Genomic DNA, 21,510 nt, shown 5'->3' on the forward strand with positions numbered 1-21,510 from the left:
GGAAATATATAAAAAAAAAAAACACAAGCCAAGTTTCAAGAAACCGTTGGGACAACCTCCACTCTATCTTCACTTTAAATGACTGCGCACTTTTGATAACTTGGCGTTTTTTCACATTTCCCATGTGTTTTTGTTCAGATTAATAATTTTGTTGTAACTTTCAGTTTTTTTTTTAAAAAAAAGGCACAACGTGATCCTGATAAATCCTGTCAGCTCTTCCTGTTGTAATTCGGTTTTAAGAAATAAAAACATTTCCTGTGAAACTGAGGAAGGCAGCGACAGAGCAACACTCACTCCTACACCTGCTGCATTGTAAAGCACTCGCCGAACAGCTACACACATAGCTATATACACACCGTATGTATTTACGTAGACTGTATAGCTATAAGCAAACACAAAATGGAATTTGGATCTTTGATTGTCTTAGGAGTTCTGGTTCTCTGTCCAGAAGGTAAGTTATATAACGTTTACATTTTAGATTTTAGATGTGTTTTATAATTATAGTCTTTCTGTTACCGTACATTAAAAATGCAAATATCAGGTTGTACCAGCTAAACAAACAAGCATTAAGCAGGCTTTGGTAATGAACAATTATTATTATTATTATTATTATTATTATTATTATTATTATTATTATTATTATTATTAGTATATTCTGTTGAAATGGAGTGGTAGGGATAAATGGAGGAATTTTGTTTAAATATACAGGGATGGAAATAAGTCTCTCGTTGCATAGCGGTTTGATCCATCCCTGGTTTTACTTTGAGTTTAATAAGACACATCTGAGCTTGTTACCTTTATAACGTGGCTAATCAAGCTTGTATTTAAGAACTGGGATAGGTGAAACTGTTCTTAAATAGGAGTCTTATTTCCATCCCTGATGTAATGTTTGGGAGTTGTACATCTTTGTAAATGAAGAAGCCGTGTCCTCCTTTTCACATGGCGTGTGCGTGTTTTAGTTTTACATAGCCTGAAGACAAGCAAGCGTCTCAACTTAACCCATGCACGGGGCAAGCTGAGACACAGTGAAGTTGAGACAGTATAGGGTTAGGGTTAGGGTTATAACGTTAAGTATACTCTAACTGTGCATAATAACATTGTAATTATGTGTAAGTACACATATACTTTGGAAAGTGTCACCTATTATTATTATTATTATTATTATTATTATTATTATTATTATTATTATTATTATTATTATTATTATTATTGGATCATTTTCATATGCAGTACCACGTGTTGCTCAAGGGGGATGCATCATCATAGTGCAAATCAGTTTTTGAAAAACATTCAAATTTTAAAAATGTTTTTATTATTATTATTTTGCTTCATTGTAATGTTAGGAGCTGCTTCTGCTGTCTGTGAAGTGAATATGGACCCCTCTAGAGTCGTGGTGAGATTTGGAGACCCAGTGACTGTCAACTGCTCCACAACACGTGAAGATGTATTGGGGGCTGGCTGGGAGTCTTCTGTTAACCCTGTGAATGAAATGAATAGTAAAATAGCAGTTTGGAATGTCAGCAGCCTCACTGCTTGGGATGCAGAGCCAAAATGCTTTATAAACTGCATGAATGAACCCCGTCAGTGTGCAGAAAAACTGGATTTGGTTATTTACAGTAAGTGGCTTCTTATAACTTATTTTACATTGTGTGTCCATTGCTTACACTGTTTTAGAAATCATTCTAACTGATCATATTGAACTGCTCACTTGAGCTAATCAACTTGAACAATAATGAATGCATCACAATGGTTTACAAATGTCATTTTCATTTCCAGAGATTTCAAAAAAACTTCCATCCCTCGTCTCTAACCAGGCTAATATGGATAAAGAAAAACAATTGAGCCTGACAATGTAATATTACTCGTATAGCGGACTCCAAATGTGTCAAATTTGTATGTTCATTTGCAGAGTATCCAGAAAGCGTCTCCCTCCTTGCCCCTGACTTTATGAAGATCGGTGAAAAATCCAATATAACGTGCCAGGTCCTAGATGTGGCTCCTGTCAGATATCTCAGTGTGAAGCTGTATAAGAGAGATGAACAGCTTGGGAATAGAAGCTTTACTCATAACTCAGCAGTGTTTCCTGTGAATCAAAGCGTCCCCTTTCCAGTAACACCAACCAGAGCAGACAATGGAGCGGAGTACACTTGTGTGGCAGAGCTTCAATTGGGACCCGGAGGACCGAAACCAAATCCAGCAAAACTCTCTCCTCCCTTGAAAATACCAGTAGTTTGTAAGTTGAGCGATTCTTTTTCATCAGTATTTTAGAGCAATAAAAGTCATATGTGTTTGCTACCCATGAAAACAAAAATAAACGCACATTTTTGCGTTGTTGAATAGAATTCAGGATGTACTTCTGCCGATATACAGAATACGCCCTTTTTAAAAAACATTTTTTTACGTCTTTCATTTTTTTTATAATATTGTCTTTCATTGTTTTTTGTTGACTTTTTTAAAACTTATTTTATGTATTTATTTATTTAATATTTTATTTCATTCTCTCTTTTTTTAATTAAGTTTATTGCCCTCCCCTGTCCCTCCTCTCTCGAAACAAGCCGGTTACCGTGGCAACAGGTTTAAAAGCATTTCAAACTTCCTGTATACAGACAAAAAAAAAGTCATTGAGTTGTGTTCTGAGAAGAGAGGAAACGTAAATTAAGGTCTTATTCAGCAACACAGCAGCAAGCAGCATGAACGGTGAAGTCAGTAACACAGACGTTTTGTTTTCTCTTTCACTTCCTGTGTAGTACAGTATATGTTTATAGTGACATCTACTGTCTTTTTGCAGTTTATAGAGGAAACGTTTCTTTTTTTCAGAATAAAACTTTATTCAGGAGTTTAAAACAATTTAAAACAGGGATTTCATCTGGAACATAAATACATAGAGATTATACATCAAAATATATGTTGATAGCAATACATAACTCACCAGTTCATGGGAAAACAACTAATAGTATATTTTAAGATAGATTTCATACATGTTTAATGAAGATAAAAAGATGGTATCTAAAATGTTTCTATCAATAGGCTTAAAGCTTCGCTCCAAAATCATACATTGTTTTATAATTTTGGTTAATTGTTAAGCCAAGGTATTTAATACCTTTTTGTGGCCATTGAAACTGATCATCTCTAAAAAGAGATGGAAAACAATCTTTTGAGATTGGTAATGCTTGAGATTTGGACTAGTTAACCATGTAACCAGATATGTAGCCAAAATCTTCAATGGCTTTCATAAGGCTAGGAAGGGAATTTGCTGAGTTGTTTAGTGTAACTAATAAATCATCTGCATATAGCAGAACCTTTGACGTATTTTCCTTAATTGTTAAACCAGTTATAGACTTGTCATTTCGTATATATGCTGCCAGGCTTTCTATTACTCAATTAAATAATAATGGTGAAAGCGGACATCCCTGACGCTTTCCACGTGAAATATTAAAGGGCTTCGATAAAACAGTGCCAGTGTATACAGAAGCTATTGGACTCTTATATAATGTGGATATCCAGTGTATACAGAAGCTATTGGACTCTTATATAATGTGGATATCCAGTGTATAAAGTTGCCTTTAAAACCCATACGATCTAACACTGCATATAAGAAATTCCATTCCACCCTATCGAAGGCTTTATCCACATCTAGAAGTATTACTAAAGCTTGTTGACCTTGATCTTTGAAAGCTTCTAAAACAGTTAGAAGTTGTAAAACATTATCTGACGAAAATCTTTTTTTTCATGAAGCCCTTTTGGTCCGGATGAATAATTTCTTCCATTACAATGGACAAACGTTGAGCTAGAATGAAGGCTAATATTTTACAAATCGGTTTGGATCGGATCGGTTTGGGGTCCTTCCTTATGAATTAATGTAATATGAGATAAATTCTTAGATTGTGGTAATTGCTGGGTAGCAAATGCATATTGAAAAACATTAACTAGTCTGTTAGCCAAAATTTCCTTAAGTTTATAAAATTCTGCTGATATCCCATCTGCTCCAGGAGTTTTATTGCATGGGAGTTTGTCAGTAGCCCTCAACGCTTCTTACAAAGAAATTGGGTTTTCAAGACAATTAGCTTGGTCTTCTGTTAATTCTTTAAGTTTAGCTTTATTCAGAAATGAATCGATACGCATTTTATCATTAATGTTATTTGCAGAATAGAGTTTCTTATAAAATCCTTTATTAACTTCTTCAGGATTAGTAATTACTTGGTCATCTCGGTTTTTAATAGCTGCTATACATCGAGACTCACTAAGTTTTTTGAGTGAATTTGCCAGAACTTTGCCAGATTTGTCACCTTGTTCATAATATAGCCTTTTTATTCTATTCAAGTGGAACACTGTTTTTTCTGTGAGTATGTTGTTTAGTTGAAATTTAAGTCGAATAAGTGTCATTTGCTGGTGTTGGATCTATACTAAATTTAGCCTCAGTTTCTTTGATACTTTTTTCAAGGATTTGAATTTTGGTATTTAGTTTTTTTTTTTTTTTTGCTGAAGCATAAGAAATTATTTTACCTCTGATATAAGCTTTAAAGGCGTCCCATACAACATTTGGATTTGTTTCACCATTACTGTTAATATCAAAATATTCTTTAATTGCTGACTGAATGTAGTCTTTAAATGTTGTGTCTCTAATTAGAATTATTAAACCTCCATGTTTTTTTCTTTTTTAATAGATATATTATCAAAATCCAGTAAGAGTGTGACAGGGGTGTGATCAGAAACTCCATTAGTATCAATAGACGTATCTAGTGCATTTGCAACAATACATTTTGATATAAATATATTATCAATTCTGGAAAAAGTTTTATGTGCAGCTGAGAAAAAAGAATAGTCTTTTTCTGAGGGGTTTAATAATCTCCATATATCCGCTAAGCCACGTTCAGTAATTACATTATTTAAAGCTGATGTTACTCCCTTAAATCCACCTATATCTTTCGATGTATGGTCAACAATGTCATCCATGGTAGCATTAAAGTCCCCTCCAACTATCCATGAGATATCTCTCCATGGATTTAGTTTTTGCATTAGCGATTTATAGAATTCTTGCTGGTTATAATTAGGGGCATATATACTTGATAAAATAAACATTTGGTTACCTAAATTTATTTTAATGGCTATAATACATCCCTCTGTATCTTGCAACTTGTCAATACATGTCAAGTTTAGTTTTTTATTAATTAATATAGCAACTCCCCTGGATTTTGAGTTATATATGGAGTAGAAAACATGGCCCACCCAACTCCTTTTTTAGTTTCTCAATCTCAGCTTCTAACAAGTGAGTTTCCTGTAGCAATGCTACATCACATTTTAAGCTTTTTAAGCAGGACAATATTTTATGTCGCTTAATAGGGTGATTAAATCCCTTTACATTCCACGATACCACCTTTAGTCTGTGTTGAAGTCCGTTTTCAAACAGCATTCAAATATTACATAAACAAAGAACTAGTGAGACTAAAAGAAAAACGTTGAAAGAAAAAGTATCCACTGAGGGTGTTAACCAACATCTAAACACCCATCGAAAACAAACTCCTGCTCAGTAAAATAAATATTAACTAAATACATTAGTTTGCCATAAAACATTCAGATCGAAAGAGTGAGCTTAGTTATAATGTTAATCTTGCAAGAATGTATTTAAATGTCTGTGTAATTATAAATTCATAAACAGATGTAGGCCTACACAGATACACATGACACATTGATATAGCTACTATTAACGTTATTGTTTGTACACAACATACAAATACATACATACACGCATATATTTTCATTCAGACAGCAGCTAAGTTAAATGAAGTCTCCCTAAAATTAAGTTACACACAAACAGGTTCATTTCATTACCATGCTTATTTTTTCCATCATATTTTTGATAGTAGTCTATATGTGCTTATCTATCGAAATAGTAGACCTTGTGATAATGGGGGATTTCAGGAAAATCTGGAAACTTGCTTTTCATGAAGGCTGACGTTTCCTCCACAGAGCGAAAAAAAAGTTTTTTTCAAGCTTGGAGGATGCTGGATACACAGTTCCATACTGTATATTCTTGCCACGCAGATATTTTCAGGCAGCAGTGTGGAGTAGTGGTTAGGGCTCTGGACTCTTGACCGGAGGGTCGTGGGTTCAATCCCAGGTGGGGGACACTGCTGCTGTACTTTTGAGCAAGGTACTTTACCTAGATTGCTCCAGTAAAACCCCACTGTATAAATGGGTAATTGTATGTAAAAATAATGTGTAAAAAAATAATGTAATTGTTTGTAAAAATAATGTGATATCTTGTAACAATTGTAAGTCGCCCTGGATAAAGGCGTGTGCTAAGAAATAAATAACATTTTCAAATCATATTATTATTATTTATTTCTTAGCAGACGCCCTTATCCAGGGCGACTTACAATCGTAAGCAAATACATTTCAAGTGTTACAATACAAGTAATACAATAAGAGCAAGAAATACAATAACTTTTGTTCAAGCAAAGTATAAGTGTGACAACCACAATTCAATAATACAGCAGATAATAGTGATAGTTACATCAGGATATGATTAAATAGTGATAGTTACATCAGGATATGATTAAATACAAAGTACTACAGGTTAAACACTTGGCAGATTACAGTATTCTGAAGTACAGGATTAAATGCAGTAAAATAGGGGCAGATAAGAGCAAAATAAAGCACATTTACATATCCTTTCTTTTTTTCCTGTAACTCTGGTGAGAAGTCTGGATAAATGCTGATGTGATGCCCTTGATATTGCAGTTGATTTGCCGCCAGTCTAGCAAGTTCCATCACTAGTTGTTTATCCTGGTACCTCAGAAACCGCATAATAAGTGCGCGGGGTCTCTCTCCTGGAGCAGACCTTGGTTTCAGTGTACGATGTGCGCGTTCAATTTCAAATCGACGTTGTCTCTCAAGTTTGTCCCTCCCAAAAATTTCACAAAGTAGTTCACAAGGAAAGTCCACCAAATTCGCTGTCTCCGTTTTTTTTCAGGCACACCAATAATTCTGATATTGTTTCTTCTATTACGGTTCTCTTGGTTTATTATTTTACCTCTCAGTCTCTATTTCTTTTGTATTTTCTGTGGTGTCATGCTTTGTGGGGTTGTTAATGTCTTCTATGGAAGAAATACGAGTTTCCGTCTCAGTTACCCTTTCTTCCAGATTTGATATTTTCTCTTGTGTTTTTGTATTATTTTCAAGCAGGTTTTGAAGAAGTTCTTTGATAGTCTGTAGTTCGTTCAAACTAATGGTTTGACTGATATCCTGTTCTGTGTAAGGCGCTTCATCAGAGCCGTCATTGCTGTTCGTAGACTAGCACTTCTGTCGCTTTTTTGGAGCTACTGGAGTGGTTCCTTTTTCCTTTTTTTGGTTGAAGCTGGCGTACTCATGTTCTATCGCACACAAAATGTACTTTTATTTAGAAAAAATAAGTAAAATTGACCAAGAAGTATTATATTATAAAATACTGAGCGGAGCGCTGACGTCTCACGCCCGTCCGACTTTCTGCATCAAGTGACTCTCCAAGTGCATTTTTTAAATCATCAACTCTAAAAGACCTTGTAAAATATGAAAGATGTCCAATTGAACAAATAATTAGATACTTTTTGTTAATTGAGAGCTTAAGTTGAAATGAAAAGCAGAAGACCCAGCGGCCCTCGAGGACTGCAGTTTGACACCGCTGTTCTAGAATATTTTAGCTGAGGAAACGTTTCTTACAGTAGGACAAACACGAGACAGCCACTTTGACTGTGATGAATGAAGCTGACAAAAAATCCTCTCACTCAATCTAGGTTGTTCAAAACCCAGACGCATCAATTAAACTCGGTTTCAACTGCCCCATATAAATTCCATCAAAAAACATGAACCCTCTGCTCTCTGGACAGGAGGCATGGCTCTATGTAATGCAATCTAATCACTGACCCCCTTTTTTCTTTTCAGACAAGCCCAGTCTATTGAGCGCTGCTGAAGAAAATGTTGAAGTTCGTGAAGGGGGCAGTATAGTTTTGAAATGCTCCGCTGATGGGAGCCCAGCCCCCACGTATGAGTGGATATACCCCAAAGCTGATAATGTACAGGAGATAACGAAGGATGGAGTGTCTACTGTAAACATCACAAGAGCCTCGTCTAGCAATGCAAGGGTTTATGAATGCCATGCTAAAAACAGATATGGGGTCGCAAGGAAGAACATCACTCTTACAGTCAAAGGTAACGTTATAATTACAGGAGGTAATTGTTTTTAAATATATGGTAGCACTTAATTACTGTGTATTTACACAGTAGTTACATAGTAAATGCATGTGTACTTACACATCATTACAATGTTATTATGCATAGTTACAATGTACTTAATGTGGAAATCATTGTGCACGATATAACTCTAACCCTAAACCTTACCCCCTAACCCAAACCCAAACCCAAACCCAAACCCAAACCCAAACACTTTTCTGATACAATTGGGGACTTGCATGTATCGTGCAAAAAGATTTACAGGAGTCATATACATACTGCCAGCTATAGCCTGAAACCTAAATCTGACCTGGGTCGTATATCAGCTCTGGGTATGGTTATGCTGGTAAGGTGTTTTTGTTTCTCATTTTTTAACATTAATATGATTTCTTCTTTTAAAAAGGGAATTAAAGAATCGAGGAAAACGCTTTGAAAATATGACTCATTGTTTTGCGCATTATTTTGCCTCTTGCGCAGAAACACAAAGGCAAGATAATACAGTCGTGATTCATGAATTCTTTTGGTTGTATTTCCTTGCTAGGTCGAGATGCATTCGTCTGTTTTGTTGTTGTTGTTGTTGCTGGAGTGGGGGTGTTGGTGTTCGCAGGCCTCGTGGTCGGATTCATATGTTACAGAAAAAGAGTGACTTGAGCCACTGGACCTGGCCAGGATGGAAAAGAAGACACACCAAAACATATTTAATAAGAAGAAGAAAAAGAAAAAGTTAATTAAGCTTTTAAACACATTGTTTTATGTGAAATAAAAAAATTGTACCAGAAATCAAATCTGTATATTTTTTTATTTAACAACAACAACAACAACAACAACAATAATAATACATACATACATACATACATACATACATACATACATACATACATACATACATACATACACAGCTATCGCCAAAGGCATCACCAAGAATTTTTCTATTGAGACATAATTAAAAAAAAATGAACATAATTTAGATCTTTTAGGTCTGCTGGCCGCTGCATTTGGGCTTCCCCTCTGCGATGTACCACACTTCATTGTGCCGGTTAAACACTGTCCTAGGGTTGAAACAAAAACAGAGCAAGGCCATGACAAGAAGCAGTCAAAAAATCTGCGGACAACACAATTCCTCGGAAATCGCGGAATCTGCAGGCGGCTCCCGCAGAATTCGCAGTCTTCCACAGAGGCGCCATATTCTGCAGCTGCACCGTCATCATAATGATCATAAACAGACTGCTACAGAAGCGCATAAAATAGGCTTGATGTTTACGAGATTTGTTCTAAGGTTAAAGTGAGTTCCCTGTCTGAATCACCGCTTTGCTTAATTAAATAGGAGTGCTTTGCAGGTAAGGCTCATGGATTTCAGTAGCCAGGTCCTCTTTAATATCTCTTTGCCGCTGTACGGTTTGGTTCTGGCTCGTTTCGACAAACAGCCAGTGGAAAAGCACCTATACCGTGATGGCCCGGGGCCCTCCTGGCTCGGACGAGCCAGTGGAAACGAGGTATCAGAGGGTCGCTCACCTGTTGTATCCGGCTCCGTAGTAGAAGGTGGTGTTATAGGAGGCAGAGGCAGCGTTGAGCTCTCTGGAGAGCAGAATGGAGTAGAGCTTGGCGTTGACTGACAACATCCAGCCTCCGAAGGACTTCACGTACTTTTTCCATTGATTTTATAATGTGGTTTTCCTGCCAGAACCCCCTTTGCTGATGAGATGTGTATCTCAATGGTACTCTATTGGCTGAAGAAATACATTTGCAATGTGAAAGCTGGCATGCCTTTAAGCTGGCGCTTCCATCTTCCCTCATAATCAGCGTTTGTGCAGATGACCTCATAAGCCGAGCATTCTTCATGAATCCACAACTGCCGCTGATCAGTTACAAGCTGTATCGGTGCTATGCTTCAGTGTCGGAGGTCCCGGGTTCACGCCCCACCCCTACCTGCGAGAACCGGAATCGTTACATATCGCATCTTGAAACTTTGAAAATAACTTTAAAACAACATTAATTGAAAAAAGAAGTGATATCTGAAACAGAAACTAATTGAAAATGTGAAAAAAACGCCAAATTATGAAAAGTGCTCTGCCATTTAATGTGGAGATATAAAAACTTTTGATAACTTGGCGTTTTTTCACATTTCCAATGAGTTTTTGTTCAGATTAATAACTTTGTTGTGACTTTTAGTTTCGTTTTGTTTGTTTTTTCCAAAAAGTTACAAAGTGTGATAAATTCTGTCAGCTCTTCCTGTTGTAATTCGGTTTTAAGAAATAAAAACATTTCCTGTGAAATTGAGGAAGGCAGCGACAGAGCAACACTCACTCCTACACCTGCTGCATTGTAAAGCACTCGCCGAACAGCTACACACATAGCTATATACACACCGTATGTATTTACGTAGACTGTATAGCTATAAGCAAACACAAAATGGAATTTGGATCTTTGATTGTCTTAGGAGTTCTGGTTCTCTGTCCAGAAGGTAAGTTATATAACGTTTACATTTTAGATTTTAGGTGTGTTTTATAATTATATTCTTTCTGTTACCGTACATATGCAAATATCAGGTGTTTAAATATACAGGGATGGAAATAAGGCTCTTGTTGCATAGCGGTTTGATCCATCCCTGGTTTAACTTTGAGTTTAATAAGACACATCTGAGCTTGTTACCTTTATAACGTGGCTAATCAAGCTTGTATTTAAGAACTGGGATAGGTGAAATTTTTCTTAAATAGGAGTCTTATTTCCATCCTTGATGTAATGTTTGGAAGTTCTTTGTAAATGAAGACATAAGACTCTCTCCCTCCAGAAACACGACCTCAGTCGGGCACACCCAAAAAAACTCAAGTAAGCTTTCAGTACGTTTAGAAGCCGTGGCCTCTTTTTCACATGGCGTGTGCGTGTTTTAGTTTTACATTGCCTAACAACAAGTCTCTTTTTGAGAAAAAACAAAACCAAAACAAAAACAAAACAACAACAACAAACAAACAAACAAAAGGCAAATTGAACAACTTTTTCTGTCATTTTTTTGCCTCCATTTTGTGCAGGAAATTGAAACAGTAAGGTATGGAACAGTGAGTGAGATGAAACCACAAAAGGGTGCGTCACTAAAAGACTACAGCTCTGGCCAAAAGCATTGCATGCACAGAAAGAATAAACGCATTTTGCTTCATAAAGTCAAAGGAAACCTGCTGAACAATGTAACGTTAACATACCGAATTACATAATGCTTTGTGGTGTCCATATAGTTAACCAAAAAACTGACACAAATTGAAAAAAGGTGACATTTTGAAATCTAATATGAAAGACTGTATTTTGTAATTATGGCTTCCGGTAGACTTTTGCAATATCATTGTGTAGAATACATCATGAATACATTAACATATCTAAATTATGTTCATTATATATATATATATATATATATATATATATATATATATATATATATATATATATATATATATATATATATATAGGGGAGACGGGGGTAAGTTGAGATACATTGAAGTTGAGACAGTATAGAACAAACATTAAAAGGGCAAAATGATTCCATTAAAACACATTTATTAATTGACAATGCAGAAAACAATTCAATACATTATAATGTCTGTTATAAAATATAACTTCAACAAGTGTGCATTAAAAATACATTTAACAAGAAAAAATACATTTAATGAAGCCAGCTGATTCCAGCTATTAAAATATACTAATTACTGTTTAAAAATCATAGTAATAATTTTTCGGCTGTGGTGAAAATTCATTAATTTAATGAAAGACAAGTAAAACAACCGAATAGGAAAAGATTAAGCTACTGTCAAGGATATTAACGATGATAATTAATGAAGAACCAATTAATTTGTGATATACAACTTTTCTGGAGTCAGTCACATTTGCTTTAACCCGAGTGAAACAAAACTGCTATTATTACAGGTTGCAGTAAACATAGTAATTATAGAGTACAAGAAGTAATGAAAAAGGTCACGAGAATAAATACACAAAACAGATTTTAAAAACAATTGAATTAAATGGACATACTGTGGAATCATGTTCCCTTCAGAGTAAAAGCAGACAAATCATTTTAAAAAGTATTTAACTTTAATATTTATTATTATCTAATTATACGGTGTATTTCAATGTTATTATGTATAGTTACAATGTACTTAATGTTTAAATCTGTTTACAGGATATATGTAAGTACACAATTGTATCAGAAAATGGTTAGGATTAAGGCAAGTGAAACTGTACAGAGATACAACCAAATAAATGGAACCTATACTTTTGATAAGTATCTTTCACACAGACGACATGCCAGGCGACGCGGGGCGACACCAGGGCGACAGGAATTAAATAGGACTGAATACTATTTTTGCGATTTGTCGTGCGACAACTAGGATACTGACCAATCAGAGAACAGCTTCAATTCTGTGGTCCAGCAGGGTGAAGCAGTATCCAATTTAATAATCCTTGTCGTTGAAAAAAATACCCAGAGCTTTATGACGAAGGTCATCACAATTATAAAGATAAGCCTGGTGTGTATGGTTTATTAACATATAAGTTGAAATACCGTCAGAGAAGACACTCATGGTGTCATATCATGCTGTCGAATATGTACCAGTCTTGATCATAGTTTTGTCAATAGCAATTTGCAATAGTCGTATAGATCTGGCAGTTTTCAGACCTGTAGCATCGCTTCTGGTGTGTATGATCAAGTCACTGTGAAAGTATAGTGTAGCCCAATGAAAAACCGCATCGTGTCGGTATTTGGAGGACTTTAGGGTTAGGGTTATATCGTTAAGTATACTCTAACTGTGCATAATAACATTGTAATTATGTGTAAAAACATTCACATTTTAAAAATGTATTTTATTTTGATTCATTTTCATGTTAGGAGCTGCTTCTGCTGTCTGTGATGTGAATATTGACCCCTCTAGAGTCGTGGTGAGATTTGGAGACCCAGTGACTGTCAACTGCTCCACAACACGTGAAGATGTATTAGAGGCTGGCTGGGAGTCTTCTGTTTCCCCTGTGAATGAACCAGATAGTAAAATAGCAGTTTGGAAAGTCAGCAGCCTCACTGTTTGGGATGCAGAGCCAAAATGCTTTATAAACTACATGAATGAACCCCGTCAGTGTGTAAAAAAACTGGATTTGGTTATTTACAGTAAGTGACTTCATAGAACATTAATTTTCATTGTGTGTCCATTGCTTACACTGTTTTAGAAATCATTATAACTGATTATAATGAACTGCTCACTTGAGCTAATCAACTAGAACAATAATGAATGCATCACAATGGTTTAAAAATGTCATTTTCATTTCCAGAGATTTCAAAAAAACTTTCCTCCCTCGTCTCTAACCAGGCTAATATGGATAAAGAAAAACAATTGAGCCTGAGATTGTAATGTTACTCGTATAGCGGACTCCAAATGTGTCAAATTTGTATGTTCATTTGCAGAGCTTCCAGAAAGCGTCTCCCTCATCGCTCCTGACTTTATGAAGATCGGTGAAGAATCTAATATAACGTGCCAGGTCCTAGATGTGGCTCCTATCAGATATCTCAGTGTGAAGCTGTATAAGGGAGATGAACAGCTTGGGAATAGAAGCTTTACTCATAACTCAACACAGTTTCCTGTAAATGAAAGAGTCCCCTTCCCACTAGTAACACCAACCAGAGCCGACAATGGAGCGGAGTACACTTGTGTGGCAGAGCTTCAATTGGGACCCGGAGGACCGAAACCAAATCCAGAAAAACGCTCTCCTCCCTTGAAAATACCAGTATTTTGTAAGTTGAGCAATTCTTTTTCATCAGTATTTTAGAGCAATAAAAGTCATATGTGTTTGTTACCCATGAAAACAAAAATAAACGCACGTTTTTGCGTTGTTGATAGAATTCAGGATGTACTTCTGCCGATATACAGAATACGTCCTTTTAAAAAAAAAAAAAAAAAAAATCTTTTTACGTCTTTCTATTTTTTAAAATTTGTATTTCATTGTTTTTGTTGACTTTTTTTAAACTTCTTTTATGTATTTATTTATTTAATATTTTATTTCATTATTATTATTTTTTTTAAAATTAAGTTTATTGCCCTCCCCTGTCCCTCCTCTCTCGAAACAAGCCGGTTACCGTGGCAACAGGTTTAAAAGCATTTCAAACTTCCTGTATACAGACAAAAAAAGTCATTGAGCTGTGTTCTGAGAAGAGAGGAAACGTAAATTAATCCAACAGGTCTTATTCAGCAACACAGCAGCAAGCAGCATGAACGGTGAAGTCAGTAACACAGACGTTATGTTTTCTCTTTCACTTCCTGTGTAGTACAGTATATGTTTATAGTGACATCTACTGTCTTTTTGCGGTACAACACCACAGCAGTTTATAGAGGAACGTTTTTTTTACAGTAGGACAAACACTAGACAGCCACTTTGACTGTGATGAAGCTGACAAAATATCCTCTCACTCAATCTAGGTTGTTCAAAACCGAGACGCATCAATTAAACCTGGTTTCAACTGCCCCATATAAATCCCATCAAAAAACATGAACCCTACACAGCAATGCACACTGCTCTCTGGCCAGGAGGCATGGCTCTATGTATTGCAATCTAATCACTGACCCTCTTTTTTGTTTTCAGACAAGCCCAGTCTATTGAGCGCTGCTGAAGAAAATGTTGAAGTTCATGAAGGGGGCAGTATAGTTTTAAACTGCTCTGCTGATGGGAACCCAGCCCCCACGTATGAGTGGATATACCCCAAAGCTGATAATGTACAGGAGATAAGGATGGATGGAGTGTCTACTGTAAATATCACAAGAGCCTCGTCGAGCAATTCTGGTTTTTATACCTGCCATGCTAAAAACAGATATGGGGACAAGATGATGAACATCACTGTTGCAGTTAAAGATCAAGTTATAATTACAGGAGGTAATTGTTTTTAAATATATGGTAGCACTTGATTACTGTGTATTTACACAGTAGTTACATAGTAAATGCATGTGTACTTACACATCATTACAATGTTATTATGCATAGTTACAATGTACTTAATGTGGAAATCATTGTGCACGATATAACTCTAACCCTAAACCTTACCCCCTAACCCAAACCCAAACCCAAACCCAAACCCAAACCCAAACCCAAACCCTTTTCTGATACAATTGGGGACTTGCATGCATCGTGCAAAAAGATTTACAGGAGTCATATAAACACTGCCAGCTATAGCCTGAAACCTAAATCTGACCTCGGCCGTATATCAGCTCTGGGTATGGTTCTGCAGGTAAGGTGTTTTTGTTTCTCATTTTATAACATTAACATGATTTCTTCTTTCAAAAAGGGAATTAAAGAATCGAGGAAAACGCTTTGAAAATATGACCCATTGTTTTGCGCATTATTTTGCCTCTTGCGCAGAAACACAAAGGCAAGATAATACAGTCGTGATTCATGAATTCTTTTGGTTGTATTCCCTTGCTAGGTCGAGGTCGATTTGTCTTTTGGGTTGTTGTTGGAGTGGGGGTGTTGGTGTTCGCAGGCCTCGTGGTCGGATTCATATGTTACAGAAAAAGAGTGACTTGAGCCATTGGACTTGGCCAGGATGGAAAAGAAGACACGCCAAAACATATTTAATAAGAAGAAGAAAAAGAAAAAGTTAATTAATTTATGCTTATAAACACATTGTTTTATGTGAAATAAAAAAATGTTCTAGAAATCAAATCTGTTTGTATATTTTTTATTTAATAATAATAATAATAATAATAATAATATACACACAGCTATGGCCAATGGTTTTGCATCACCCAGAATTAAAAAAAAATGAACATAATTTAGATCTTTTAGGTCTGCTGGCCGCTGCATTTGGGCTTCCCCTCTGCGATGTACCACACTTCATTTTTCCGGTTAAACACTGTCCTAGGGCTGAAACAAAAACAGAGCAAGGCCATGACTAGAAGCAGTCAAAAAATCTGCTGACAACACAATTCCTCGGAAATCGCGGAATCTGCAGGCGGCTCCCGCAGAATTCGCAGTCTTCCACAGAGGCGCCATATTCTGCAGCTGCACCGTCATCATAATGATCATAAACAGACTGCTACAGAAGCGCATAAAATAGGCTTGATGTTTACGAGATTTGTTCTAAGGTTAAAGTGAGTTCCCTGCCTGAATCACCGCTTTGCTTAATTAAATAGGAGTGCTTTGCAGGTAAGGCTCATGGATTTCAGTAGCCAGAACCTCTTTAATATCTCTTTGCCGCTGTACACCTGATTACACAAAGACTCTGCTCAGCTCCGATTCAGATGTGTGGTGAGGTCAGAGTTTCACGGTTTGGTTCTGGCTCATTTCGACAAACAGCCAGTGGAAGAGCACCTATACCATGATGACCCGGGGCCCTCCTGGCTCGGACGTGCCAGTGGAAACAAAGTATCAGAGGGTCGCTCACCTGTTGTATCCGGCTCCGTAGTAGAAGGTGGTGTTATAGGAGGCAGAGGCAGCGTTGAGCTCTCTGGAGAGCAGAATGGAGTAGAGCTTGGTGTTGACTGACAACATCCAGCCTCCGAAGGACTTCACGTATGCATGCATCTCTGGCATCTCAAGAAAGTGCACCTGAGACAAGCGAGCAGCGAATTTAAAAAAAAAATCTATCTAATCTACACAGTTAACTCTTCACCAGTCACCAGATTATGCTAAATGACTCCCTGGTTTGTTGTATTTTGATGCTTTGGTTAGTGCACCTCTAAGTACAAGAGGAATATGCTGTACAGCTGGGGTGCACCAGACCTTTGCTCCACCTTTAACCTAAATTTACTGACCTGAACCAACCGAACCTGCTTCCAGGTCTTAATCAGTTAATTCTTTAATGGGACCTATAAAACATGGTGGGATCCAGACCTTGAGGGCTGGATTGGTGCAGCTCTGCTGTAGAGAATTCCATATTGTTTCCAACATGCTTGTTTTACAGATGATGCAAGAAGTGCAGACTCACATCTCCATTGGTCGGTGCTGGAGCTGCGTCCTGATAGGCTGCCGGGAGCAGGAAGCTGATCGTATAGGTCACTGGTTCCCACATGTTGCTTGCCTCAGGTTTCTTAATCAGGACCGGTGAGGTCATGTCAATATGTACACCTGCATGCAGAGACACAAAGAAACGAAAACCAAGACTGTAATTGAAGCACCGTGGCCGCACTGCCCCTCTGTCTCGCTCTGTCACTTCTTACCGTCTGCGTTAGCACCCTTGATGTACTTGAAGAGCTTTCTGAAGCCATCATAGGCAGCCATCTCCATGAAGTAGGACTGGACAGACGTAGAGACCCACTTGGAAGCGTTGTAATGGCGTACCTGCGTGAACGAGACAAAGAAGAATTCAAAAGCAGTGCCAACAATTATCCCTCTGTGGAGACTGAACTGCTCCCTCCCTCACCCCCCTAAGAGAAAGGGTGCTCCGTCCATCCAGGGCAGGCTTGAGGCATGGAGACTGAACTGCTCCCTCCCTCACCCCCTAAATAAAGGATGGCCCATCCAGTTAATTGACTATTTCCTCCTGTAGGTCTGACTGCAGAAAGGAAACTTGAGTCAGTTTTAACTACAGCACACATGAGGTGATTGAGAACCAAGATTCAGCACAACCCTTCATTTATAGCATTGTATTGGAAACATTCAAATATAGAAAGCAAGCGCAGATCTACCAATCAAGAAACTTGATTGTGATAATGTTTAATAATGCTAATAATAAGACCATTATGAATATTAAAGCCAGACCCACACATAAATCTGACCAGGGTTGCAAATCCTGCAAACACTGACTATGACCAGGATTGTGTAAACGGAATTGTGTCTATTTTTGTAATACTGTTTCTCTGATTGTTTGTGTCCTGTTTGAATGATTCAGCTACTTTTTTCATTGATTTTATAATGTGGTTTTCCTGCCGGAACCCCCTTTGCTGATGAGATGTGTATCTCAATGGTACTCTATTGGCTCAAGAAATACATTTGCAATGTGAAAGTTGGCATGCCTTTAAGCTGGCGCTTCCATCTTACCTCATAATCAGCGTTTGTGCAGATGACCTCATAAGCCGAGCATTCTTTAGTTTCTATACACTTAGTAGCAGTGGCTCTGTATGGGAAATGAAGATTGAAATGGCATGAAACACATTCAGGAAGGATAACCCCCTTCCTTGAGAACATGCTGGACCAGGATTAATCTCAAATCATTAAAATGGCATTTCGGATCAATGAAAGAAAAATAAAACAACAACACTGGTTAATTTAAAATGATAGCATTTGCAGCTTGAATTCAGAGCCTATCAATGAATGGAGTGGACATGCAATCATATGTTGATAATCACAAACTTCTGTTGTTTTTTTTTTTTTTTACATCACCCAAACACTGATCTTACACAGAAGTTTTATTTTGCCGGTTGTACAATGACTGTTTTAATCACTTTGCAGGGGGTTTAAACACCTTTAGCAAACGTTTGGTGATTACATTTAAATACTGAATCTCCTACTATAATAGCATCAACCATGTTTGATTTCTTACCCCGTTAATATCCTACTTTGTGCCTTTTGTATGATTCTCTGTTTATGTTTTTCTGTTTCCTCAAAAGACACCCTATCCCTTATAATAGTTTACTGCAGCAAATCATTTTGCAGTTCTCCCCTGTGCTTTTCCAATGGTTATACAATGCATTTATTATAGTTTACCATGTTATTTTTTTACTAAGCTGTTCCATACCTCTCTGGTCTTTACAGTGTTTACTCATCCTTTCACTGTGTTTATTCACACTTTTACATTTGCTATGGGAAACTTTAAAAAGGGATTCTGCAGAAACAAAGCTTAGGGAAGCATATCAGCGTTGCACAGGCTTCAATGCAGAACACACGTCAGTGAGATATTAAATACTAGGAAAATACAGAAGCTATAAAGCACCCCTTTAATGTCACTTTGCAATGCATAATCTATTTAAAACACCTACTTACAGTTTCTATTTGCATTATCAATAAAACCACAATACATACCTGATGTTTGCTTGGGTTGCAATAAGCAGTGAAAACAACACAAATCCAAGGGCCCCCCTAAGGAACAGAAATGTAAATAGTATATTATTCAGATGTTTTTAGCTTCGGTTCAATTTTCACTCTTTCCCCCCTGATCACTGGGTAGTTAAACTTCTCATTTCTATTAATGGAAACAGAGTGCATTAACTTTTTATTTTTAGACAGGTATAATCAAATAATTAAACAGCATAGATCTGTGGAGAGGGAAGAACTAACCCAGTTTGTGCCAGTTTGCCCTCCAGAGAGCTGTGTGCCAGGATCATATGGCATTGCAACATGAGCAAATGACACAGACAGAGACACTGATCCATAGCAATCCCAATCACATTGACCTGGTCGGCACTGTTGAAACATCTGATAGTCTGGCTCATGAATAGGTGTCTGTTTCATTTAGGTTCAATGGGACTTCCTTCATCAAAATATCACATTATGGCAAATTATTGATTCTTTCTATTCTTGTTTATTCGGTACTAATTGTTCCACGTACCATAGGTAACCGATATGCCACCAGCTGCCACAGGAATAAACAATGCAGATAAAACACAGTTTGGCTGACAGTTTGGCTTCATACAATAAAAAGCAGCATAATTTTTAGGGATCGAAATTCTTTCTGTCAAGTATTTCGAGGCAATACAGAAATTGGAAGAAAAACAAAACAGTTGGATTGGTAGACAGACAGACAGACAAACATGCAGACAGACAGACAGCAGACAGGCAGGCATACAGAGAGACAGAAAGACTGACAGACAGACATGCAGGCATACAGAGAGACATACAGGAATACAGATATGCAGGCAGGCATACAGACAGACAGACATGCAGGGTGGCAGGCAGGCAGACAGACAGACAGACACGCTGGAACTCCAGAACTACTGCATAGTGCTCAATACCAAAAACAAATTTGATTGGAAAACAAAACTGGCAGTCGTTTGTCATCGAATTCACAAAAGTTTCTTTTAGTATTTCAGTAGCATAAGCCTGTGTGCTGTACTCACATTGCAGCAGCGCTCTGTGGTCACAGCGTGGAGGGGATCCTCTTGTGATGCAGTGTGTTCTCAGATGCTGAATGGACGAACTGTAGCTGTATTTATACAGCTGGGCAGTCATACAAAGACAGAACAGCAGGAGTGGGACGGTGGGTACGCCCACGACGAACACATGTTTCAGCCGTTATCTAACTGTAGAAAATCTTGCCAAGATAAACTTTAAACTGTTTTATAATGTATTAATTTTTGTTAAGTAACATGTTACCTAAATCTGGCAGCCCGGTGCAAGCAGAAAATGCAAACATGTAATACATTTTTTAATCTTTTTATCTCACTTTCTGCTTTGTGAAATAACACATTATTATTTTTGAAAATGAATATTTATACAGACAGTAAATCCATTAGTTCATTATATTATACAAAAATCAAGGCTATAACACATTTCTAGATCATGTGTTCAAGATATAACACAACTGACTTTCTCATATCTCGTTGAGTAAATATTTCAGCCACTCTCTTATTCCTGTTCAAACAATATGTATCCAACTCTAGGAGTTAAATATATATGTTTGTATTGCTGAATCAAGAATCTCATGGGTAATCTCTGGTATTTATATACTCCATTGCTCCACTGCTAATCTCATTTTCTTAATAAACAGTGCAGTTTCTTAGGGTCTGTTACCAAACTTCCCTTACCTTGCTCTTCTATTAAAGGAGCGCTAACTGTGGTGTTAAAATGAATTTTCCTTAATTCACATCAGCGTTAGATAGCTATTATCTGCATGCATTGGTTACCCAGTAAATGCATGCAAGCTACAGTATAGCGCAGCCCTTGTAAAAGTTTGTCTACAGTATCTAACTCTTTAGCCAAAGACTGTAAAACACGGTGACCTCAATCAAACGCAGCAATGTTTGTGGAGCCCCATTCAATCCTTTCAAATAAAAGATTTTCTCTCTTTTCACTGTCGAGATTTTATTTTGAATGACATGTTTAGGAAACATCCCTGTCGCACTGCAAACACAAATCGCTTTTACTTTCTCCTAGTAGTAATAACAGTAACAATAATAATAATAAAGACACAATACAGTCAAATAGAAACATTACTTTATCAACCCCCAAGACATTGCTTCTTTAATACATTCTTATGACTATATATTAGATACAAGCGACACTACTTATTATTTTGTGGTGTTGTATTGTCATTTTTGTTGTTGCAGATTTCTATAACATTTCCACTGTCTCTACTGTGCATTTACAGAGTAGTTACTTAGAAAATGCATGATTACTTACACATCATTA

General features: G+C 37.0%; 2 protein-coding genes across 2 annotated transcripts; one reads left to right on the top strand and one right to left on the bottom strand.

Annotated features, from left to right (window-relative positions):
* The first annotated feature begins 270 nt into the window (after positions 1-270).
* Positions 271-15,888, top strand: LOC117966884 (intercellular adhesion molecule 1-like). The gene is made up of 8 exons (XM_034913745.2): positions 271-451; positions 1,344-1,616; positions 1,910-2,233; positions 7,921-8,187; positions 13,076-13,348; positions 13,643-13,969; positions 14,815-15,102; positions 15,650-15,888. The coding sequence occupies exons 1-8, from the start codon at positions 400-402 to the stop codon at positions 15,748-15,750; spliced, it is 1,905 nt and encodes a 634-aa protein (XP_034769636.2). The 5' UTR covers positions 271-399; the 3' UTR covers positions 15,751-15,888.
* Positions 15,889-20,330, bottom strand: LOC117402091 (heme-binding protein 2). The gene is made up of 7 exons (XM_059007224.1): positions 20,220-20,330; positions 19,186-19,242; positions 18,205-18,280; positions 17,385-17,505; positions 17,153-17,292; positions 16,610-16,773; positions 15,889-16,089 (listed from the first exon to the last, which is right to left on the bottom strand). Coding segments are annotated over exons 1-7 (642 nt in total). The 5' UTR covers positions 20,222-20,330; the 3' UTR covers positions 15,889-16,007.
* Positions 20,331-21,510: the final 1,180 nt, after the last annotated feature.

Source organism: Acipenser ruthenus, chromosome 34 (genome assembly GCF_902713425.1).
Source record: "Acipenser ruthenus chromosome 34, fAciRut3.2 maternal haplotype, whole genome shotgun sequence".
Lineage (NCBI taxonomy): Eukaryota > Metazoa > Chordata > Actinopteri > Acipenseriformes > Acipenseridae > Acipenser > Acipenser ruthenus.